Here is a 26,103-nt window from a genome sequence, read left to right on the forward strand (position 1 = left end):
CTGACTCAAGAACTGAAACCCTAAGTACTTCAGATGACTTCTGGATTTCTTTTTTCTCCCCTCAGCCCTCCTAAGTTCATGCTTTATAGGAGGTCTAGAAAGTAGAGCAAATCCTACATGCTGTGGTTCAGAGAATAGCAAGTAGTTTTGACAATGCTACTGCAACAGGCTGAATCGTATCCCCCTAATGATATTATTTCCACGTCATCATCCCTGGAACATGTGACTATTACTTAATATGGCAAAAGAGTGAATGTTACTGTAAATGGCAAACAAAAAAACATGTGAGTAAGAATTTTGAGAGAAGGACCTGATCCTGGATTATCTAGGTGGGCCCTAAATCCAAAGACAGGTGTCCTTATAAAAGTGAGGCAGAGGGAGATTTGACAGAGACAGAAGGTAATGTGAAGATGAAGGCTGAGATTGGAGTGATGGAGCTACAAGCCCAGTGCATCCCCCAGAAGGTGGAAGAAGCAAGGAACATGTCATGTCTAGAGTTCCCAGAGCAAGTGTGGTCCTGACAAATTTTAGATTTCTAGACTCCAGAACTGTTGTGAGAATAAATGTCTTTCGTTTTAAGCCACCATATTTACAGCAATTTGTTACAGCAGCCTTAGGAAACTAACATAGCCACCAAGACTATAGAACTTTCTTTTAAGTTTATTTATTTATTTTTTTGAGAGAGAGAGAGTGGGGGAGGGGCAGAGATAGAGAGGAAGAGAGACTATCCCAAGCAAGCTCCACACTGTCAGTGCAGGGCCTGATGCAGGGCTCGAACCCACAAACTGTGAGATTATGACCTGAGCTGAAATCAGGAATCAGATGCTTATTTGACTGAGCCATCCAGGCACCCCAAGACTATAGAACTTTTTGATCCAAAAGTTCATGAAATTGAACAGGTGGTGGTTCAGAATAGAGCTGCTTAGATATAAGACTGGTTTCTTGAAGAAGAGTGTGGGCAATTTTAACAGTAGAATTTTGTGTTTATATCCCTGCAGACCTCTCTGAGATATTTGATACTACTAAAAATACAGGAAATAAACCAAAAAATCAGAAATTGCATAATTTGGAGAATAATCTCATACCTGCTTTGACAGACTGTTTCGATTGGGGCCAAGATCTATTCACTTGGTGTAATATGGGCACTTGGCTTTCCTAGCTGAGAAGTAGACCACAAACTGAACTGTGACAAATAATACATTCAAATTTCATTTTATCCGTAGGTTGTGTTGGTGATATTTGGGGAGCTAATTATTTATTTGTATATATATATATATATATATATATATATATATATATATATATATGTATATATATGTGTGTGTGTATAATGTATATATATACACACACACAACTTTATATATCTAGATGTACATGTAGATACAGATACAAATATAGACATAGATACACACATACACATACATATACATCAATCACATGAAAAAATTACAAGGGTTAGACTATAGATCATTGGGTCAAGTCCAATATATTTCTATCCAAAAGTAACCAAAATGATAAAAATTGGTTGACAATTCTCAATCTTGTTCAGTCTCTCCACAACCCTCTTGGAGCCCATCAGCTCTCTGGGAGGTAAATTATGCATCTGAAGAAGGCAGATCACCTTGGAGTTTCTTTGCAGGCCCAAACCCTCACAGAAGGTAGGGAACTACTATATCTATGTTTTCAGAGAAACAGGAATTAGGAAAGATATTGGTGGAGAAAGGAAGGGAGAGATGAACTGGGTAAATTCGTTCAGACTAGATACACCCAAGGGACAATACAAATAAATTAAAGTGGGGCAAGGAGGGAGGATGCACAACAGTCATGAGCTCTTAATGGTTAAGAGCTTGGTAAAGATGTATTAATACATTATTACCATATATTTAAGTAAAAGTTATATACACAAGTGCACATACTCTGTTTACTGCTCTCAATATCTAATTAGTATTTCTCTACTGAGAAATATACTGGAGGGACTTCTTTTAAAGGAAAAACATTCTCTTAGACTCAAGCATTTATATAAATTCTTTTAATAATATTTCTTAAATGTAAACAAATATAAAACTAAATAGAGACTCTGCTGTTCATAAAGCTCTTATACAAATTTAACACCAAAGGAAATTTAAAAATTGTGCACAAATAAAAAATATTAATTCACTGTGGTACATGATATTTACTGAGACAAAACTGCTCTTAGAAACCTGAACATACTACTGAGTGGCCAGCGTGCGTTCTTGGCCTTTAACAGGCTTGTATGTGAGTCTTGTGAGGACTCAGCTTTCCCATCACTTTCCTTTTCCAAACTACCAGAAAATCTTCATCTGTATAGTCAGCCATGAAGTAAGAGGTACACCTAATTTATTTTCTCACTAGGCCATGACAATTAAAGTAGTATTGTTGCCAACTTGATTTTGAAAACAGGCTCAAATACATGTCCTAATTATGTGGCAGCTGTTAGTTACCATTCATCATCCAGACTCCAGGAAATGCTTAAAATTAAATGTAAAAGTAAAACATATTTGTAAAAACTTCACAGCTCTGTCATTAGACTCCAGTTTGAAAAACACTGTGCTATTATTACAGTATGTGCAAAAAATATATATGTTTAGACTATTTTGCTAGCTTCTTATTAATAGCTTCTGGTGCTATTACCTGAGTACCTACATTATTTTTTTAAGTTTATTTATTTTTGAGAACGAGAGAGTGGGGGAGGGGCAGAGAGAGAGAGAGAGAGACAGAGAGACAGAGAGAGAAAGAATCCCAGGCAGGCTCCACACTGTCAGCACAGAGCCCAACTCAGGGCTCAAACTCAACATCCCTGAAGTTATGACCTGAGCTGAAATCAAGAGTTGGATGCTCAATGGACTGAGCCACCCAGTTGCCCCTTGAGTACCTACATTATTATGCAGCTCTTGACTCCTGTTTCATTTGGACAACTAAGTCTCTTGTTTGTGGGGACTAAGCCATGGCCCATTCAGGCTCACTGGGAATGGTGCTTTGGAGACCACAAGTCAACCCATTATCACCCTCACATGCATGATTTTTAAATTAAATGAAAGAAGACAGGCACACTCAACAGTCAGGTAACCAAATAACTGAAGCAAGACAATATAAAATTTTAAAGGAGTGGTTCAGTTGTTTTCATTTTAAGTTGCATTGGTGGACGTGGCACGAGAAAGACTGTTTGGGGCTTGTGTGTGACAACTACCCATTTCCCCAACTTCTTTTCTCCTTTCCTTCTTTTTGGGTTCTTTCACCTTTCCTCTTTCTTCCACCTACTTTAGTTTTACTTTTCCCCCAGAGTTCAATGTAATGAGTTTTTCCATAAAGCTAAATATATTTAATGTTTTTTTTCAATATATGAAATTTATTGTCTAATTGGTTTCCATACAACACCCAGTGCTCATCCCAAAAGGTGCCCTCCTCAATACCCATCACCCACCCTCCCCTCCCTCCCACCCCCCATCAACCCTCAGTGTTTTTTTTTTATTAAGAGATTATGCCTTTATCATTTTTATATGAAATGTGCTTCCTTTTATAAAATAGAGTTTAGGGGCGTCTGGGTGGCTCAGTCGGTTGAGCATCTGACTTCGGCTGGGGTCATGATCTCCCGGTTCGTGAGTTCGTGAGCATTGGGCTGTGTCTGAGCTAACAGCTCAGAGCCTGGAGACTGCTTCAGATTCTATGGCTCCTTCTCTCTGCCCCACCCCTGCTTGCTGTCTCTCTCTGTCTTTCAAAAATGAATACACATAAATAAAATAAAATAAAGAAAAAATGTCTTCATTTGGCAAAATAAGAAATTGGCAATCTTGTGTTTTCCACTGAATATTAAAAAAAAAATGTTAACATGTCCAAGATCAGCACCCACTTGTCTGGAAAACAGAGAAAAGAGACAGGGAGAAAGAATGGTATGTGATATCTAATAAGTTGACTTAAGTTGAACAAGTTAAGCGCCATAATATACTTTCTACTGGAGCAGGAATATGTAAGACTCATTTGGGAGTCAGGGAAGGCTTCACAGAGGAGGTAACATTTGAGCTGGGGCTTTAAGGATTAGCAGGGGAGAAAAGGCAGGGCATTCCAAGCAGAATGCATAATGCAAGCAAGAGCACAGAGCACAAAAGAACACTACGTGTCCAGCAGCTCTGAGTAGCCTGGTGACTGTTGTGTAGAGTTCTCAGGGTTAGAAGATCAGGGGTGAGGCAGGGACTATTTTTTCCTTCTTGGCCCATTTTCCCTATAGCTCATTGCACAGTGCTGGGCACACACTGCAGGGACTCAATATAAATACTTATTGAATTGGGACAGGGTGGTCAAGTACGCTGGGAACCAGGACATCTGGATTCTTTCTCACGCACTCTCAGTGTGACCTTGGCCAAGTCCGTTTTCTCAGGGCCGCTGCTTGCTGCTTAGTAATCAGCCCTGGGTGAGAAAACGGCGGTGGTTGGCCTGAAGTGCCGGGTCTTTCCAGCGCCTGGAATCCCTGATTCCACGCGTCGAGGGCGGGGCGGACGGAGGTTCAGTTCCTCCTCCGCTCCAGCAGGGGGCGCAGGAAGCGACTTCCCGCCACCCTTCTCTTCCCGGCGGGCGCCAGGCGGATAGCAGGAGTAGCGAGTTGCGAGCGCAGTGGGCGGGACGGACGGCGGTGGCTCTGTGCTGCGCTGTGTTTACTGGGCTGGGCCGGGCAACGGCTGTGACGGAGACGGCTGCAGAGGCCGAGGCGCTGACCGGGTCGTCAGCCGCCTGCTGTGGTCTCTAGCAGCCTCTTCGCGCGGCTAGCATTCCCCGGGCGGCGTCTGGCCGTGGCGCTCAGCCTGCTAGTGAGCTGCGGTGGGCACACCCTGGCGCGGCGGCGGCAGACAGGTTAGAGTGGGGGAAGGGGCAGGCGCGGGAGCCGCTTGGGGCTAGAGAGGGAGCCCGAAGCCAGGCAGTCTCCAGCCATGTCCGACGAGACGTCGGCCACCACTTCGTATGAGAAGTTTCTAACCCCCGAGGAACCCTTCCCCCTTCTGGGACCCCCTCGCGGGGTGGGCACCTGCCCGAGTGAGGAGCCAGGTTGCCTGGACATCAGCGACTTTGGCTGCCAGCTGTCCTCTTGTCATCGCACCGATCCGCTCCACCGCTTTCACACCAACAGGTACGAACTGCCGCTGAGGGCAGGGGCGAACTGCTCACACCCCTGCCTTAAGCTGGAGAACGCCAGGTCCCTCCCGTGCCTGGATGTCCACCTCGGGTCTGCGCTTCCTTTCGTCCCCTCCCCCACCTTCCTCCGACCAGCGCTCATTCCCTGGCTCCTTCCCTCTCCCCCTCCCTATGTTCACCCCTGCCCTCCGATTTTCCTTTCTGCTGGCATTTTACTCGCTCTCTTTTCCGATTCTTCTGACCACAGCGACTCCTCCCTTTCCCCTCTTGCCTCATCTGTACCCTGAGAATTCCAAATCCCCACCCACGATTTTAAGATGCATCCCTGTTTCCATCCACCTGAAAAAGTTTAACCCCTTCCATCTCCCATACACTCTAGAGTAGATTTCGGATGACTCAAAGTCAATCTATGGATCTTTTGAAAAATGGCACTTTTAAAACTAGAATCTTCCCTTTCCCGATTTTTAGCCTGTCTCACAGCCCAGTTCCCACCCCCCCCCCCCCATTTTTTTGGTGAAGCTCTAGAAAACCAGGCCGTTCTTTTTTTCCTGTCCTTATGAACTTTTGCTTTACCACTTTAGGCCCTGCCAAAATGTATAAGCTTAGATCTGGAAGGTTCCTTCATGTGGCCTATCCCTTGGTTTGCTCCCCCAGTGGAGGGATGGAGCTACACTTAGGATGGGCTTGCTTTTACAAATTTATTTAAAGGGTGCATCTTCTAACTGATTTTATTGGAAGGAAGATTGTTCTGGAGAATTCCATCACACAGGCATTTAAGTATTATACCAAATGTGGGGATTTAAAGATGTTGTACACAGAGGTCCAACCTTTAATAAAGGTGGATATTGGGAGATACATACCAAAGCCTGGGAGGGTGTGTGGGGAACAAGGGAGGAGGAGAAGGGTTCAGCTATGGAAAATATTGGAGCTGACTTAAGAAGTCTAGTTCTGATTTCTGATCCACAACATGAGCATGAACATCCTTCCACATTTTGATGTCTTTTGCATACCCCATGCTTCTTAAATCAGTTTGCAGATTTACTGAGTACAAAGAGTGTATAAAACATGATTCTTACCTGAAAGAAATGTATAGTCTGGAAACGTGTTCCATTTAGAGTATCATCAGTATAACACATTTGAAAAGGAAGTGGTAGTAAATTTGTTACGTCTTTTCCAAATCCTCATTACAAAACTGAGGAAACTGAGGCCCAGGAGGAAAGACTGAGTTCAAGGTCATAAAACTGAGTTAGGCAAAGCCAAGATTATTTCTTTGAAGTCAGTGATGAAACTTGGAACAGAACTAATGGCTCAAATGTTATAAATGGTTGTTACAGTTCCTTAGACTAACTCACAGAAGCCTATTTAACCCAAGATGTGATTATAACATGAATGTAATCTGTTTATGAAATCAAGTGTCTTAGGATTGTTTGCACTGGAAAATGATATAAAAGAATACTTTTGCACATATTTGGTATTTAAGTTTTTGCAGCATTGGAGCAAGTCGTATACACAGGAAGTGAAATGATTTCAGAATTGGCCTGCTCTGATGATGAGGGAAAGGGAGTGGAGAAAGAGGCTGAGGGTAAGCACTGCCAAAACGGGTGGGGTGATGAGGAGTGAAACCAGGAGAATAATATATTTCTTACAGCTTGTTCTGTTCTTTCGCCTCCTCCCCATTTTTGTTCTTGTGTTTTTCTATTCCTTTTCTTAGAGACGGAAGTAAGGTCAAGGTTGTTTTCCAGAATGGGGCAGTTATGATAGAGGGGGAGGTTATTGTTCAGCCCCAGTTTTTCTAAGTCAGACATTTTTCCTAGTTACTGCCTACTTTTCAGAAATCTCCATCTCATACCCTACTTTTCCGAAGGCTTGGAATGGCAGTACTGGTCTAATGTATTTTGCTCTGTACCCTTTCCAACAGAGATAAGGGCAAGCAGAATTAGCAATGTTTACATCCGATGATGTTTCTGCCCTAGGCTACCTTTTATTTATTTATTTATTTATTTATTTATTTATTTATTTCTTAAATCTGTCTTTAGAAAGCCTTCTCTCCATTTATCCTCAACAAAACTGCCAAAGCATTATGTTTTATGTTTTATTTTTTATTTTTTCAATATATGAAATTTATTGTCAAATTGGTTTCCATGTAACACCCAGTGCTCATCCCAAAAGGTACCCTCCTCAATACGCATCACCCACCCTCCCCTCCCTCCCACCCCCCATCAACCCTCAGTTTGTTCTCAGTTTTTAACAGTCTCTTATGCTTTGGCTCTCTCCCACTCTAACCTCTTTTTTTTTTTTTTCCTTCCCCTCCCCCATGGGTTTCTGTTAAGTTTCTCAGGATCCACATAAGAGTGAAAACATATGGTATCTGTCTTTCTCTGTATGGCTTATTTCACTTAGCATCACACTCTCCAGTTCCATCCACGTTGCTACAAAGGACCATATTTCGTTCTTTCTTATTGCCACGTAGTAATCCATTGTGTATATAAACCACAATTTCTTTATCCATTCATCAGTTGATGGACATTTAGGCTCTTTCCACAATTTGGCTATTGTTAAGAGTGCTGCTATAAACATTGGGGTACAAGTGCCCCTATGCATCAGTACTCCTTATCCCTTGGGTAAATTCCTAGCAGTGCTATTGCTGGGTCATAGGGTAGGTCTATTTTTAATTTTCTGAGGAACCTCCACACTGCTTTCCAGAGCGGCTGCACCAGTTTGCATTCCCACCAGCAGTGCAAAAGGGTTCCCGTTTCTCCACATCCTCTCCAGCATCTATAGTCTCCTGATTTGTTCATTTTGGCCACTCTGACTGGCGTGAGGTGATATCTGAGTGTGGGTTTGATTTGTATTTGCCTGATGAGGAACGACGTTGAGCATCTTTTCATGTGCCTGTTGGCTATCCGGATGTCTTCGTTAGAGAAGTGTCTATTCATGTTTTCTGCCCATTTCTTCACTGGGTTATTTGTTTTTCGGGTGTGGAGTTTGGTGAGCTCTTCATAGATTTTGGATACTAGCTCTTTGTCCGATATGTCATTTGCAAATATCTTTTCCCATTCTGTCGGTTGCCTTATAGTTTTGTTGGTTGTTTCCTTTGTTGTGCAGAAGCTTTTTATCTTCATAAGGTCCCAATAGTTCATTTTTGCTGTTAATTCCCTTGCCTTTGGGGATGTGTCGAGTAAGAGATTGCTACGGCTGAGGTCAGAGAGGTCTTTTCCTGCTTTCTCCTCTAGGGTTTTGATGGTTTCCTGTCTCACATTCAGGTCCTTTATCCATTTTGAGTTTATTTTTGTGAATGGTGTGAGAAAGTGGTCTAGTTTCAACCTTCTGCATGTTGCTGTCCAGTTCTCCCAGCACCATTTGTTAAAGAGACTGTCTTTTTTCCATTGGATGTTCTTTCCTGCTTTGTCAAAGATGAGTTGGCCATATGTTTGTGGGTCTAGTTCTGGGGTTTCTATTCTATTCCATTGGTGTATGTGGCTGTTTTTGTGCCAATACCATGCTGTGTTGATGATTACAGCTTTGTAGTAGAGACCAAAGTCTGGGATTGTGATGTCTCCTGCTTTGGTCTTCTTCTTCAAAATTACTTTGGTTATTCGGGGCCTTTTGTTTTTCCATATGAATTTTAGAATTGCTTGTTCTAGCTTCGAGAAGAATGCTGGTGCAATGTTGATTGGGATTGCATTGAATGTGTAGATAGCTTTGGGTAGTATTGACATTTTGACAATATTTGTTCTTCCAATCCATGAGCAGGGAATGTCTTTCCATTTCTTTATATCTTCTTCAATTACCTTCATAAGCTTTCTATAGTTTTCAGCATATAGATCTTTTACATCTTTGGTTAGATTTATTCCTAGGTATTTTATGCTTCTTGGTGCAATTGTGAATGGGATCAGTTTCTTTATTTGTCTTTCTGTTGCTTCATTGTTAGTGTATAAGAATGCAACTAATTTCTGTACATTGATTTTGTATCCTGCAACTTTGCTGAATTCATGTATCAGTTCTAGCAGACTTTCGGTGGAGTCTATCGGGTTTTCCATGTATAATATCATGTCATCTGCAAAAAGTGAAAGCTTGACTTCATCTTTGCCAATTTGGATGCCTTTGATTTCCTTTTGTTGTCTGATTGCTGATGCTAGAACTTCCAACACTATGGTAAACAAGAGCGGTGAGAGTGGGCATCCCTGTCGTGTTCCTGACCTCAGGGAAAAACCTCTCAGTTTTTCCCCATTGAGGATGATGTTAGCTGTGGGCTTTTCATAAATGGCTTTTATGATGTTTAAGTATGTTCCTTCTATCCCGACTTTCTCAAGGGTTTTTATTAAGAAAGGGTGCTGGATTTTGTCAAAGGCCTTTTCTGCATCGATTGACAGGATCATATGGTTCTTCTCTTTTCTTTTGTTAATGTGATGTATCACGTTGATTGATTTGCGAATGTTGAACCAGCCCTGCATCCCAGGAATGAATCCCACTTGAGCATGGTGAATAATTCTTTTTATATGCACTTGAATTCGATTTGCTAGTATCTTATTGAGAATTTTTGCATCCATATTCATCAGGGATATTGGCCTGTAGTTCTCTTTTTTTACTGGGTCTCTTAGTTTAGGAATCAAAGTAATCCTGGCTTCATAGAATGAGTCTGGAAGTTTTCCTTCCCTTTCTATTTCTTGGAATAGCTTGAGAAGGATAGGTATTATCTCTGCTTTAAACGTCTGGTAAAACTCCCCTGGGAAGCCATCTGGTCCTGAACTCTTATTTGTTGGGAGATTTTTGATAACCGATTCAATTTCTTCGCTGGTTATGGGTCTGTTCAAGCTTTCTATTTCCTCCTGATTGAGTTTTGGAAGAGTGTGGGTGTTCAGGAACTTGTCCATTTCTTCCAGGTTGTCCAATTTGTTGGCATATAATTTTTCATAGTATTCCCTGATAATTGTTTGTATCTCTGAGGGATTGGTTGTAATCATTCCATTTTCATTCATGATTTTATCTATTTGGGTCATCTCCCTTTTCTTTTTGAGAAGCCTGGCTAGAGGTTTGTCAATTTTGTTAGTTTTTTTCAAAAAACCAACTCTTGGTTTCATTGATCTGCTCTACAGTTTTTTTAGATTCTATATTGTTTATTTCTGCTCTGATCTTTATTATTTCTCTTCTTCTGCTGGGTTTAGGCTGCCTTTGCTGTTCTGCTTCTAGTTCCTTTAGGTGTGCTGTTAGCTTTTGTATTTGGGATTTTTCTTGTTTCTTGAGATAGGCCTGGATTGCAATGTATTTTCCTCTCAGGACTGCCTTCGCTGCATCCCAAAGCGTTTGGATTGTTGTATTTTCATTTTCGTTTGTTTCCATATATTTTTTAATTTCTTCTCTAATTGCCTGGTTGACCCACTCATTCATTAGTAGGGTGTTCTTTAACCTCCATGCTTTTGGAGGTTTTCCAGACTTTTTCCTGTGGTTGATTTCAAGCTTCATGGCATTATGGTCTGAAAGTATGCATGGTAGAATTTCAATTCTTGTATACTTATGAAGGGCTGTTTTGTGACCCAGTATATGATCTATCTTGGAGAATGTTCCATGTGCACTCGAGAAGAAAGTATATTCTGTTGCCTTGGGGTGCAGAGTTCTAAATATATCTGTCAAGTCCATCTGATCCAATGTGTCATTCAGGGCCCTTGTTTCTTATTGACTGTGTGTCTAGATGATCTATCCATTTCTGTAAGTGGAGTGTTAAAGTCCCCTGCAATTACCACATTCTTATCAATAAGGTTGCTTATGTTTATGAGTAATTGTTTTATATATTTGGGGGCTCCGGTATTCGGTGCATAGACATTTATAATTGTTAGCTCTTCCTGATGGATAGACCCTGTAATTATTATATAATGCCCTTCTTAATCTCTTGTTACAGCCTTTAATTTAAAGTCTAGTTTGTCTGATATAAGTGTGGCTACTCCAGCTTTCTTTTGGCTTCCAGTAGCATGATAAATAGTTCTCCATCCCCTCACTCTCAATCTAAAGGTGTCCTCAGGTCTAAAATGAGTCTCTTGTAGACAGCAAATAGATGGGTCTTGTTTTTTTACCCATTCTGATACCCTATGTCTTTTGGTTGGCGCGTTTAATCCATTTACATTCAGTGTTATTATAGAAAGATACGGGTTTAGAGTCATTGTGATGTCTGTATGTTTTATGCTTGTAGTAATGTCTCTGGTACTTTGTGTCACAGGATTCCCCTTAGGATCTCTTGTAGGGCTGGTTTAGTGGTGACAAATTCCTTCAGTTTTTGTTTGTTTGGGAAGACCTTTATCTCTCCTTCTATTCTAAATGACAGACTGGCTGGATAAAGGATTCTCGGCTGCATATTTTTTCTGTTCAATACATTGAAGATCTCGTGTCAATCCTTTCTGGCCTGCCAAGTTTCAAGAGAGAGATCAGTCACGAGTCTTATAGGTCTCCCTTTATAAGTTAGGGCACGTTTATACCTTGCTGCTTTTAGAATTTTCTCTTTATCCCGTATTTTGCCAGTTTGACTATGATATGTCGTGCAGAAGATCGATTCAAGTTACGTCTGAGGGGAGATCTCTGTGCCTCATGGATTTCAATGCCTTTTTCCTTCCCCAGATCCGGGAAGTTCTCAGCTATTATTTCTTCAAGTACCCCTTCAGCACCTTTCCCTCTCTCTTCCTCCTCTGGGATACCAATTATGCGTATATTATTTCTTTTTTGTGTGTCACTTAGTTCTCTAATTTTCCCCTCATACTCCTGTTTTTTTTTATCTCTCTCTCAGCTTCCTGTTTTTCCATAACTTTGTCTTCTAGTTCACCTATTCTCTCCTCTGCCTCTTCAATCCGAGCCGTCATGGTTTCCATTTTGTTTTACATTTCGTTTAAAGCGTTTTTCAGCTCCTCCTGACTGTTCCTTAGTCCCTTGATCTCTGTAGCAAGAGATTCTCTGCTGTCCTCTATACTGTTTTCAAGCCCAGCGATTAATTTTATGACTATTATTCTAAATTCACTTTCTGTTATATTATTTAAATCCTTTTTGATCAGCTCATTAGCTGTTGTTATTTCCTGGAGATTCTTCTGAGGGGAATTCTTCCGCTTGGTCATTTTGGATAGTCCCTGGCGTGGTGAGGACCTGTAGGGCACTTCCCCTGTACTGTCTTGAATAACTTGAGTTGGTGGGCGGGGCCGCAGTCAGACCTGATGTCTGCCCCCAGCCCACTGCAGGGGCCACAGTCAGACTGGTGTGTGCCTTCTCTTCCCCTCTCCTAGGGGTGGATTCACTGTGGGGTGGTGTGGCCCATCTGGGCTACTTGCACACTGCCAGGCTTTTGGAGCTGGGGATCTGGCGTATTAGCTGGGGTGTGTAGGCAAGGTGCACGGGGGCAGGAGTGGCAGGCTTAGCTCGCTTCTCCTTAGGTGATCCACTTCAGGAGGGGCCCCTCTTCCGTGGGCCTCTCTTCTGCGCTTGGCTCCGGCGACTCCGTTCTGCTAGTTTCTGGTGGTGTTCTGGGTTAGTTAGGCAGGTGTAGGTGGAATCTAAGTGATCAGCAGGATGCGCGGTGAGCCCAGCGTCCTCCTAAGCCGCCATCTTCCCCACACTCCCCCCTAGGCTACCTTTTAAATCTTTTCTCATTTTGGACTCTTCTGCCTTCCTACCCCTCCTCAAGATGGCATTTGAGAGGACCATATACTTCCAGTCAGTTCTTCTCAGAGAGAAGCAAACAGCTAAGTCATGTATGTAGGCAAAGTTTAGTTTACAGAATTCTTTTGTTTTGTATTTGCATGTGTCACTTTTTTTCTTCACATCACCTGTTCAAGCAACAATTCAAAACAGATATGAATAGTTGAGTACTGATGTTCTGCTTTGGGTTTAGTCATTATAAAACACATTTTATTGGAAATAAAAAGCTTGTCAGTTGGCAGATACTTGATTTATGTTTATTTTGCTTCTTCCTTGTTACCTGATGAGAAAACTGTGGAGATTGTTTGATATCGTTGATAGTATCTGATGATGACAGTTTTGTGCCTGCTCATTTACCTGACTCTGGGCTATATTTGAAATCTTTGTTAGCCAAGGGATTCAAGGCACTATTATTTATTATCCCTAAGTTTGAATGTTTGTAGTGTTCATATTAGAGTCACCTGAGACTTCAAATGGCATGTCACTACTCTACATTCAGTGGAAAATTACATGAACACAGCCACTTTCCTAAGAAATCTCACTTTCCTGGGAGTATCTTTTAGGATTTTATGACCGAGTTGGGTTTGTCTGGAATTTTGCTTAGAATAAAATAAATTTTAAGAAACTTAATTATTTTTTTTAGTTTAAATGTTAATACAGAATATATGTGGTGTTTATGACATTTTTCCTTGGTTTTGAGACAGGATTTTTCTGATGTAATTGTTGGCATTTGTCCATGGCACTCTCCACCATTATCAAAAAAGGATGTCATTTACAAAACTGAAAAAATTAAGATGATATTGGTTGGTCCTGGAATTAAATTGAAGGAGATTAATATGAACTACTCGATGTGTTATTCTCTTCATCTTTTAGTAGTACATCAGTACTTAGACATTGCACAATTGTGAAAAGCATGTGGGAGGACGGTGCCCCACTTTTGTACACCCTATTGGCAGAACAGGAAATGAACTATCGTATAAAGCAATTATTTGGTTATGTGATTACCCAGAAGAACCCCAATACTATTGTGTACCTTTTGTACTCCCCACAGTTTCCCTATCTCAATATAGAATTAACAGTTGCAAAACAGCTGTAAGTTGCAGGTGGGAGAACCACACTCCGTGAAGTAACAGATTATAGAGGCAGGAGGAATTTAGTTTGGGGACTTCTTGAGACAAGTTGAGAATGGGGATCAGGCTTGGGAGAACTATCCAGGCTAGAAGTGTGGATTTGGGAGCATTCAGAACAGAAATTCCAGTAGCGTCTTAGGAGTAGAACTGTGGGTTACAAAGGTTGAAAGAAGAAGGAACTTTTCAATTAATTTAGCAGGGAAGGGAAAGAGAGGAGATATAATAATTTGAAAAAAAGGTGAAGGTTTCTTCATTGTTGTTGTTTGCTTTGTTTAGTTTTTCTTTTCCAAGAATAGAGCTTTTAGCTCTTTAGGAGCAGCCCACAGGAAAGGGAGAAATTGAAAATGCAAGAGAGTGTGGGATGACAAGAGATGGATGGGTTGAACTCAGAAGCCCAAATGGAATAATTAACCTTAGACATGACATGGAATGTTTTTTGCTTCTGAGGCAGTGGAGAGGGTACCAAGACAGTTGAGATTGCTAGGAGGAGAGTTAGCAATTTGAGTGAGTAGAGTAGCTAGCAGGGTTGTATCACCTGCTCTTACTTGGGACCTTAATGGCCTGTGCTGCTCCAAAGGTGTAGCAGAGGTCAGGAGTGGCTGTATGGGGTTTTTGGCAGATAAGCCTTGCAGATAAATGTACTTGGCTTTACTTTTTTTAAATTAAAATTTGGACAGGAAGCCTTGTTATTAATCCATTGGGATTAATAAACTCCCAATAAACTCCATTGGGATTCTTTTCAACATTTTTCTTTTAAGATAGAAAGTCTCCTTTGTGAATAATTTTATGATTATAGCTAGGATCTTAGTATTAGGTAGCTTTCTCTTAGTGGAATAAGATGTAGGGGCTTTGCAGGTTTGAATAGTTCAGTGCTGACTGAGCACATGCACACAGTGGTCATTCATTACATATTTGAAATCACACTTAAATTTTTATTATAAAATCTCATTTTAGAAAATTGGCATATGCAAAACTGTAGGGATCACTTATGATCCCTTTCAGTAAAGAAAACAACTATCAACATTTTGATGTTGTTACTTTTAATATTCTTTTTATGTTCATATGTAATTTTTAAAAATCAGGATCAGGTTATATAAAATTTGTGACCGGGTTTTTGCACTTACATTGTGAGTGTTTTCCTTTTTAAAAAATAGTCTGAAATATAAATTTATTGATTATAAAACACCATTATTTAGATATGTTATTTAATTATTCCCCATATTTGGGGACCATGTCTTTTCCCTTTATTGGCTATTATAAATGATATTGTTTGGACATGTTTGTACATACATTTTTTTCCAAATTTCTATTTGAGGAAGTGATAGATTCCTAGAGGGGCAATTACTGAGTCCAAAGGAATGAACTTCTTTGAAGCTCTTGATATATGTACAGTACCAAATTGCTTTTTAGGAAGATTATGCCAATTTAACACTCCCACCAGCAGTGGATAAAAAGTACTATCTAGTTTGTTTTTGTTCACATTGCCTTAAAGTAATAATAAAGATAATATTTGGAAATTAGAAGATAATAGAATTTTTAAAAAATCTCTAGTAGTAAAAATACTAATTTTCTGTTTTGTAAATGATTGGTTTCAAGTATGAACCCACTTTTATTGCCACTGTTAATTACAAGAAAAAAGAGAAAAGGCTTCTAAGAATACCCAGAATCCTGTTAAATCTGTTATAAAGTCATGGACCTGGAAAATTGAGAAACATACTGATTTTGCCCGACGGTTAGAACACAAAACCAAGCAAATTCCTGACTGCCTTGTCAGTGATCCAAACATTAGATTATTAAATCTAGCATAGTTTTTTTAAAAAGGAAAGCCATTATTACTCATGGAAGGAAACACATTTCTGCAGAATTTTTGCAAGCTCAAAAGGAATTCTCATTAAAAACAATTACCTAACAGCTTTTCCTACCACATAACACAGTACGTGGCACATAGAAGATGCTAGCTAAATGTTTGTTGAGTGGGTGAATGAAGGTTTTAAAAAGTCACATGCAATTTGAAGACACAAAAGAAAAAATAATTTGCCCAGAATACAGTATAGGTACTGGTTTACTAGGTCTAGGACAAATCTTGTGATTGCCATTTTATAGCTTTTATATTGCCTTACAAACTATATTAACTTGGTTAATTCTGCTAGGTTTGTTGATTTTTTGAAAAATGAGGATACTGCCTGCCTAGGAGGCGTGTGATGAATCTATGTAATATTACAGGGTATTCTAAGATTGTTAGATGAATTAGATTTTTGCCTATTTATAAAAGCTTGATGACATCTGTGTTTATATTTACTGAACTATAACAGTTTAGAGACTGTGTGTCTGTGTGTGTTTTGATGCTATAAAATTGTCAGATTGCCCAAATTTTGTAAATCAAGAACTTTGAAATTAAGATTAGTCGTACAAAGTGGGGAGGTAAAAAATGAAAAACACAATTCAAGAAATAATGGATTTAATGAGGGATGAGAAACAATCTTAAGTAAGTAACAGGCTTTTCTTCAGGAGGTAATTATTTCAGTATCTTATTGGTATCGGATGTACTAAATCATTATCTTAAGGATTAATTCCCTAGGCTACTGCCAAAGCAATGAAGATTACCTCCTTAATAGTATAAAGCTAGTGGAAATTTACAAAAGAAAGCAGACTTGTAGATTTTGAGACAAAAAAAAGTAACCCTGCAATAAATACCACAGACAAAATGTTAATGTTGCTAATGTATTAAGAACTCATAAAATCAATAAGGAAAACATTAACACATACAAAAACACTAGAGCAAAATAGTTAATAAATGTTTTAGAATTTGATCTTGCCAGTAATTAAAGAAATAAAAATTGATATAAAAATGTGTTTTTTTTCTATCATATAGGTAAAAATTTTGAAAATTCCACTGCTGTTAAGTTTGTGGTGAAATGAGCACTTTTTGTATACTGCTTTGGGGATTGTAAATTGGTGCAGCTTTTCAGAAAGGTCTTTGGCTAAGTATGATATGACCTTCAGAAATGTTCATATTCTTTGACTCAGTACTTTCCTTTCAAGTAATCTATCTTTAGAGATTAAATATTTTGATAAATAGTTATAACCAAAAAAGAGTTAACCCCCCCCAAATAGAAACAGCCTAAGTATTACTGAAGGAATAAGATTAAATAAATTATGATACTTTTTAATCAGTGGAATATTATATAGGCATTACAATGTTTTCAAGATAGGGGAGCCTGGGTGGCTCAATCGTTTAAGCCTCCGACTTCGACTCAGGTCATGGTCTCATAGTTTGTGAGTTTAAGCCCTGCATTGGGCTCTGCGCTGACAGCTCAGAGCCTGGAGCCTGTTTTGGGTTCTGTGTCTCCCTCTCTCTCTATTCCTCCCTGCTCATGCTCTGCCTCTCAAAAATAAATAAACATTCAAAAAATAAAAAAAAATGTTTTCAAGTTATATATAATAGTATCCTGCTTTCTATACTTAACATATATATGATTCTCTCTCTCTCTCTCTCTCTCTCTCTCTCTCTCTCGCCCTACCCCACTGATGTGCATGTGCTCTCTCTCCCAAAATAAATTAATTAAAAAATAATAATAGCTACCATGTATTGAGCACTTTTTATGTCTGCTAAGTGTTCCATATGCATTCTTATATAATGTTCCTAATAACTGTTTCTTAAAGATGAGAACACAGACTTGAGGAGGGTATATTTTGCTTAAGATCAAGTAGTAGTAGTAGTAGTAATCAAATGATAGAGCAAGAATTTGAACTCAGTCTGACTTCAAAGTGTATTCATAACTACTATGCTAGAAGTTTTGATTATAGATGAAGGTTTTACTGTATTCTTAATTTAAATACAATCTTTAATATAAATACATATATTTATTTATTTTAGAGAGGGCATGAAAGTGAGGGAGAGTGGCAGAGGAAGAGAGAGAATCTTAAGTAGACTCCAAGCTCAGTTTGGAGCCTGATGTAGGGCTCGATCCTAGGACCCTGGGGTCATGACCTGAGCCGAAATCAAGAGCAGAACTCTTAACCGACTGAACCACCCAGGCTCCCCTAAATACAATTTTCTTTTAAAATGTTTTATTATAAAAATTTTCAAATACAAAAATTAAAGGGACTAGTGTAATGAACCTCATACCCAGCTTCAACAATTATTTGCATATGACAGTGTGCTTCATACCACTACTCATTCCTCAAACCCTTCTTATAATTTCGAGACAAATTCCAGATATATTTCATTCATAAATGTTTTGGTGTACATCCTTAAAAGAGAAGGGCTCTTTTGAAAATAATCACAATAACATTGTCATACCTAAAAATATACATACAGTCTTTTTCTTAGGATGATTTCTTAATTTTTTTTTTAATTTTATTTTTTATGCTTTAAATTTACATCCAAATTAGCATATAGTGCAACATTGATTTCAGGAGTAGATTCCTTAGTGCCCCTTACCCATTTAGCCCATCCCTTCCACAACCCCTCCAGTAACCCTGTTTGTTCTCCATGTTTAAGAGTCTCTTATGTTTTGTCCCCCTCCTTGTTTTTATATTATTTTTGCTACCCTTCTCTTATGTTCATCTGTTCTGTGTCTTAAAGTCCTCATATGAGTGAAGTCATATGATTTTTGTCTTTCTCTGACTAATTTCACTTAAAATAATACCCTCCAGTTCCATCCATGTAGTTGCAAATGGCAAGATTTCGTTCTTTTTGATTGCCAAGTAATACTCCATTGTATATATACACCACATCTTCTTTATCCATTCATCCATCGATGGACATTTGGGCTCTTTTCAGTACAGTCATCATAAATGTCATAAATGTATCCTATTAATATCTTAAAATTGTGTGGATTTTGTAGTTCCTATTGTAATTTCTTTTGTGTTGTGTTTTTAAGGTGGAACTTAACTTCTTGTGGAACAAGCGTTGCCAGCTCAGAATGCAGTGAGGAGCTATTTTCATCAGTTTCTGTTGGAGATCAAGATGACTGCTATTCCCTGTTAGATGATCAAGACTTCACTTCTTTTGATTTATTCCCCGAGGGAAGTGTCTGCAGTGATGTCTCTTCTTCTATTAGCACATACTGGGATTGGTCAGATAGCGAGTTTGAATGGCAGGTAGGTTTTGTTTTTCTTTGTATTACCATCATTATTCCATAAATAGAAGAATGAATTTCTATTTTGATATTTTCATCTCTACCTCAAAGTAAATTTTCTTCAGTGTTTATCCAGTCCTGGAAATTCTCTGACAACATTAAGAATTAGATGGAATATGTATCCTTTATTTTTGCTAATGTACCATTTAGGTATCTGATGCTGCAGATATCCTTATTTAGATTTTCGTGTAATTTAATACTTGTATAATGTTCCCATTATTATATATAATCAGTACTTTTCTATGCATCTTCCTGCTATAGTAAAAAGCCTTCGTGTCCTTATAGGCACAATATCTTTGCATCAGGGTTATGTTCTATATATCTGGGCTCTGAAACCATTATTATCATAAAAACAATTTTTGGCTCTGTTATCAGCAACACAATACAATTACTCATTTTGTATTCTCTTCATATGTAGAGATGTTTTTTGTCCTACAGTTTTTTTTTTCTTATGGCATATATACCATGTAAAATGGCTTTGTACAAATTGCTTGGAAATTCTGCCGTATAATGAATGCAGTCTATCAGAAAATGTAAATCATGTTATTGCAACATCCATTGATTGTAAAAAACAGTAACATTTGAAGAAGCTTTCCTTGCATATAGCAAATGTTATGTTCAACAGATATTTGAATGCCTATGTTTGAAAGCCATCCAAAACTTTGAAGTTGTGTTCTAAAAGAGGAATCAAATATTATTTTATTTTAAACACTTTCTTATTAAAATATGAAAACAGGCTGGCATGAAGTTAAAAATAAGTCTCCAAGTCCCACTCTGCTGTGGTTACCACTGTTAAGAGTTTGTGCAGATCCAATTATGTTTGCACAGTGTTAAAAACACACAAATGGGATATGTTGGCCACTGTTTGGCCCTTTGATTTTTTTCAACTAATATCTCATTCTTTTCGATACCTATATCATAATTTATTTAACCTGTTCCCTAATAATGGATATTTAGATTGGTTTCAGTTTTTTCTTGTTATAAAAATGCTACACTGAAAGTTAAATTTTTATTTCATTTTTTAAAGTTTATTTATTTTTGAGAGAGAGAACATAAGGACAAGTCGGGGAGGGGCAGAGAGAGAGATAGAGAGAGGGAGACAGAATCCCAAGCAGGCTCCATGCTGTCAGCGCAGAGCCCAACGTGGGGCCTGAACTCCCCAACCATGACCCAAGTGAAAGTCCCATGCTCAACTGACTGAACCACTCAGGTGCCCCTGTGGGTTATCTTTTTACTTGATGCTGTCCTTTGACACACAAAATTTTTTTAATTTTAAAGAAGTTCAATTTATTTTTTCTTCAAATTCTGTGCTTATGATGTTATATTTAAAAAACCATTGTTTAATCTAAGGTCATGCAGATTTTCACCTGTTTCCTTCTTAGAGTTTCAGTTTTTACATTTAGGTCTTTGATGTAAGATAGGGATCCAAATTCATTCTTTTGCATGTAGATATTCAGTTGTCCCAACACCATTTGTTGAAAAGACTATATTCTTTTCTTATTGAATGGTCTTTGTACCCTTGTGGAAATGAATTGGTCATAGATGTGGGTTTAGTTCTGGACTGTCAGTTATATTCCATTAATATATATATGTCTATCCTTATGCCAGTGCCACAGTTTTAATTGCTCTAGCTTTGTAGTGAGGTTTGAAATCAGGAAGTATGAGTTCTCCTACTTTGTTCTTTTTATTAAGCCTGTTTTGGCTATTGGGGATCCCTTCTGAAATTCCATATGAATTCTAGGATTAAGTGATCCATTTCTACAAAAAGGGCAGTTGGAGTTTTGATAAGGATTGTATCGAATCTGTTGTAGTTTTTAGTGTCTAAGCCTTGTACTTCTTTGGTTCAATTTATTCCTACATATTTTATTCCTTTGATACTGTTGTAAATGGAATTGTTTTTTTAATTTCATTTTTGTGTTCATTGCTGGTGTATAGAAATAAAACTGTTTATATTGATTGTGTATCCTACCACTTTGCTGAACTAATTTTTTTAGCTTAAATGATTATTCTTCTCTGTGTGGATTCTTTAGAGTTTTTATGTTTAAGATCTTATTTATCATCTATAAATAGAGATAGTTTTTCTTCTTCATTTCCAATCTGGATAGCTTTTTTTTTTCTCTTGCCTAATTGCTCTGGCTAGATCACCAGTGCAGTGTTGAATAGAAGTGGCAAGAATAGGCATCCTTGTCTTTTCTGATCTTAAGAGAGAAGCTTTCAGTCTTTCACCATGGAGCATAATGGTAGCTGTAGGTTTTTCATATATGCCCTTTATCATATTGAGGAATTTCTCTTATATTCCTAGTTTGTTGAGTGTTTTTATCTGGAAGAGTATTTAGATTTTGTCAAAATGCTTTTACTGCATTTATTGAGATGACCATGCAATTTCTCCCCTTCATTCTATTAGTAGGATGTACTACATTGATTTTTGTATGTTGACCCACCTTTGCATTCCTGGAAAAAAATCCTAATTGGTCATGGTATATATTCCTTTTAATATGCTGCTGGATTTCATTTGTTAGTATTTTGTTTAGGATTTTTATGTTTGCATTCGTAAGGGGTATGGGTCTGTAGTTTTTTTGTGATACCTTCGTGTTGCTTTGGCCTCATGGAATGAGTTAGGAAGTATTGTATTCTCTTCTAGATAAAATATTGTAATAAATTTTTTTCATTTAGCATATAAACTTTTTCATGATCTTCATTATAACTCTTCTAATGACTTTATAATATTCCTGGTGCTAGATATGCCAGAGTTTGTGAAACCATTCCCCTATTTATATCCATTTCAGAATTTTTTCTGTTTTAGATAGCACAGCAGTGAGCATCTTTGTGTCGGTACCTTTTTATTTTATGCCTCAGTTTTAAGTGCACACTTTGTATTTAAAATCAAACTACTACTTGGCAATGAGAAAGAATAAAATCATGCCATTTGCAGCAACGTGGATAGAACTGGAGGGTATTATGCTAAGTGAAATAAGTCAGTCAGAGAAAGACAGATACATGTTTTCACTCATATGTGGATCTTGAGAAACTTAACAGAAGACCACGGGGGAAGGGAAGGGGAAAAAATAGTTACAAACAGAGAGGGAGGGGGCAAACCATAAGAGACTCTTAAATACAGAGAACAAACTGAGGGCTGAGGGGGGGTGGGGGAGAGGGGAAAGTGGGTGATGGGCATTGAGGAGGGCACTTGTTGGGATGAGCATTGGGTGTTATATGGAAGCCAATTTGACAATAAATTATATTTTTAAAAATTACATACATACATACATACATACATACATAGCAGACTACAAGGATTCTTTAAAATATAGTCAGATGGAGTCCTGATAATTCTGAGAATTATTTTTTTCTGATTATTTTATTTGAATTAAAGTTCTTACTATCCAGGGGTCCTGGGTGGCTTGGTTGATTAAGTGTCCCACTTCAGATAATATGATCTCACGGTTCGTGGATTCGTGGGTTTGAGCCCCGCCTCGGGCTCTGTGCTGACAGCTCAGAACCTGGAGCCTGCTTCAGACTGTCTCTGGCTCTCTCTGCCCCTCCCCTGCTTGTACTCTGTCTCTCTGTGTCTAAAATAAATAAACATTAAAAAAATAAAGTTCTTACCATCCATAATGTTGCAACACAGTAGTCGTTCTTTAATTTTAATTGCTGACTTCTTCATTCATTTCATGAGTAGAGTGGAAAACTATCCCCAGCCACTCACTGTTAATGTACATGACTGACTCTAACATTGGAGCAAAAATAAAGCTTGCCTTAGTAATGTGTTTTCTGAACTGGACTTCTGAAACTGGAGTGCGGGTACTCTGTCACCATGGGTATTTGTTTTTAAGTACTATTCTGAAAGGCTTAAAATGCTCTCTGTGGCTGCCTGCCAGGGCATACAATGCACCAAACTCATAAGACAGACTCAATAAATATCAGTTGAAATCTGTTAAAAAGAAAACTACAGGCCCAATATGGTGTCACTTAGGCCAAGTCTGGCAAACCAAGACTTAATACCTAACCTAACTGCAGTTTCAACGTCCTGGGAATGTAACCTTTAAGTAGTCAATATGGGATGTCTTGGTCAATACTAGGAAATTTACCGATAGAATTCTTTTGCTCTCCTTAGGAGGACAGCAACCTTGCCAAACAATGCATTCCTTGTTAATAAATTCCTTTTTTTAAGGCCCTCTCTCTGCAGTTAAAAAACTTTTTATTTGTTTGTTTAGTTTTGTGAATAATCTCTTTATTTGCTATATGAGATACTGCCTGATTCATGAATGGGTTAATAAAGCCAATTTAATCTTCAGTTTAAAAAAAAGTGCTCTTTGTGGGACCACGTAATGATTAGCAGTACATTATCCAAGAAGATGATTGCAATAATTTATCCAAGAAGACGATTACAAATTATATGTTAGGATTAATATAGACTAGAAATTGTTGACTGTAATTTAAAAATTCATATTACCTTTGTTGTGATTAAAAACCATATCTGTTTAAATCTTTCTTTTTAACAGATGTTTCAGTTACTACCAAAGTAAATATAAAGGATTCATAGATTCTTTGGGACGAGAAATACTAACTACTTGATAAGGCAGGATTTTAAGCTTAGAATCAAGTAGAATCAAAGCATTTTGCTTTGCTGACAGTTTTCTTTGCTTGCAGTCCTTTTGTTATTAAAGATATATTTGACTAGTCTTAGAGCTTGAAAAATTATTTTACTGTTGAGCAGGGAACCATAGAAAATTTAGAGTGAGTAATTCAGCTGTCACACTTGAAACCTAAAGGTACAATTTGAAATTACACATCGACTGTTACAGAAATGAGCTTACTCATAAAATTTTGCTGCATACTGCAGAAAATTTGGCAGAGGTTTGATTTAATTCTGTCTCCTTGCCACAATTATTGATTATAATATAAATATATTAAATGCTGTTGTCCATGAAAAATATGGAATAAGAATTATTAAACATTTTTAGCTTGAAATATATTATCAGTTATAAAATGGAAAAAGAATGGTCTGATAAATATACAGGAGCCCACACAGTTAATTCTGATGTACATCTGCAGCTCTAATCCCGTATCTCCAATTGACTACTTGACATTTCCACTTGGATGACCTTATTATTTAATGTACCTGTTATTTGATGCTGATTCTTTGGTCAGTAGTGTAACTTCCAATTACAGTGTTTCCATGGGAAAAAAATAGACTCCACTTTGTGACATGTCTTATGGTGTAGTGAATAAAAACTATTATCATTTCGAAGGACATTTGTACTTGCTTCTTTCATTATCAGTACAAACTCTCCATATCCGAAATTGCATTCTTCTCTCATTCCAAACTCCCTGCAAGGCAGGACGGTTGGGCATAGTTGAAAGCACTGGACTTTTGTCCTACTTTGGATACTGCCACTAGCCGTATGACCCTCCCTAGACATCATTTTTCCTTATTTGTAAAATGACGGTGTTGTAGTGGAAGATCTGTAACATTGCTTCAGGTCTCTTGCTATAAAAGTTGGAAGTCATCAAGTGCATACCCTGGATGGGTTGGTTGTATGACTGAAATGTGGCCAGTTTTCTTCTGGTTTCAACAAATGGTCATCTCTTATCCATTCAGTTATCAAAGAGCCTTGTAGGGGCACCTGGCTGGCTCAGTCGTTAGAGCATGCGACTCTTGATCTCAGGGTTGTAAGTTGGAGCCCCACATTGGGTGTAGAGATTACTTAAAAATAAAATCTTAAAAAAAAACAGTCCTGTAAATTGTTTTGTATTTTCCCTATTTATTCCCATTTTCTTTGCATTTTTGTTAATCTTAGTCCAAGTGTAGATCAAATAAGAACTTCCTGTGTAATTCCATTCTTTCATCATTCTAATTTATCCCCATACTGCTTTTTTGCTCATCTTCCCTCAAGACCAGTTGCATCAAGTTACTTCTATTTAGAAAATGTTACTGGCCTACTTCTCTGTATCATATAACAGCTTGTTCATCCATTGAGCTTTCAAATCCCTAGCACTGATTTTCTGTTTTAATTATATTGGTCTCATTAATCTCATCCTTTTTTTTTAAATTTGTGTATTTACCAGGTTATTCTCCTTACCTGAATGCCTTCTCCTTTTCCCCATTCTGCCATTCTGAGACTACCTTGTGAAACTTCACCCACTTTAGCAACAGGTGTCATTCTGTGATGGCTTCTTGTCCTTTTCTAAGGGTACAAAACCATGGCAAGAAATGGAAAAAGGAAAACACATCTGTGTATGGAGTATTGCCGTGTGCCAGGCTTATTACCTCATTTGAATTTCTTAGCAGTCTTTTGAGATGGGTGGCCTTAATCATAACTCTGGGGCTCTAAGAAGCGAACTAACCTCTACAAGATCACATGGCTAGTGAGCAGTTATAGCCGGGATTTGAACACTGGCATCTGTTCTCCCTGACAAAAAAAAAAAAAAAAATGCCAAAGAACCATTAGTTGTGTTTTTTTACAGCCCCCCTGCAAACAAACACATAAACAGTACTAAAGGCACAAATTTAAGTGTTTAACATAGTCTGCTACCTAGCAGAAGTTCGCTAAAGATTTAGATGAAAATTCTTCTTAAATTTTGAGGGTATACATATTTTGTTAGTTCCTTTACATAGTTTATCAAAGGAGCTTGAAGTAAGGGAAGGCTTTCATATGATAAGGACTGTCTCTTTTTGTTTTAGAAACCCCAGGGAGATCTTTAATGTAGTAGTATTGTGATTTGAACTCTTTCAAAGGGAAAATAGCAAGATATTTTCTTTTTTAAATGTTTGCTTATTTAGGGAAAGACAGCATTTACCAGTGGGGAAGGGACAGAGAGAGAGAGAGAGAGAGAGAGAGAGAGAGAGAGAATATCCCTTTGTGCTGTCAGCACAGAGCCTGATGCAGGACTCAATCTCAATTAACTGTGGGATTGTGACTTGAGCCAAAATCAAGAGTTGGACACTTAACTGATTGGGCCACCCAGAAGCCCCAAAACATTTTCTTTTTTGACATTAAAGGCTGAAAGATGGC

General features: G+C 38.2%; 1 protein-coding gene across 2 annotated transcripts in view; it reads left to right on the top strand.

Annotated features, from left to right (window-relative positions):
• The first annotated feature begins 4,580 nt into the window (after positions 1-4,580).
• The window catches only part of FAM199X (family with sequence similarity 199, X-linked), a 34,466-nt gene continuing 12,943 nt past the window's right edge, over positions 4,581-26,103 (top strand). Inside the window, exons 1-2 of one of the 2 annotated variants that reach the window (XM_045470634.1) lie at positions 4,581-5,137; positions 18,830-19,049. In XM_045470634.1, coding sequence (XP_045326590.1) covers positions 4,941-5,137; positions 18,830-19,049 — 417 coding nt within the window. In that variant the 5' untranslated portion in view covers positions 4,581-4,940. The remainder of the gene's footprint in view (positions 5,138-18,829; positions 19,050-26,103) is intronic. The other variant, XM_045470635.1, reaches the window with a different exon arrangement.

This window comes from Leopardus geoffroyi, chromosome X, assembly GCF_018350155.1.
Source record: "Leopardus geoffroyi isolate Oge1 chromosome X, O.geoffroyi_Oge1_pat1.0, whole genome shotgun sequence".
NCBI classification, from domain to species: domain Eukaryota; kingdom Metazoa; phylum Chordata; class Mammalia; order Carnivora; family Felidae; genus Leopardus; species Leopardus geoffroyi.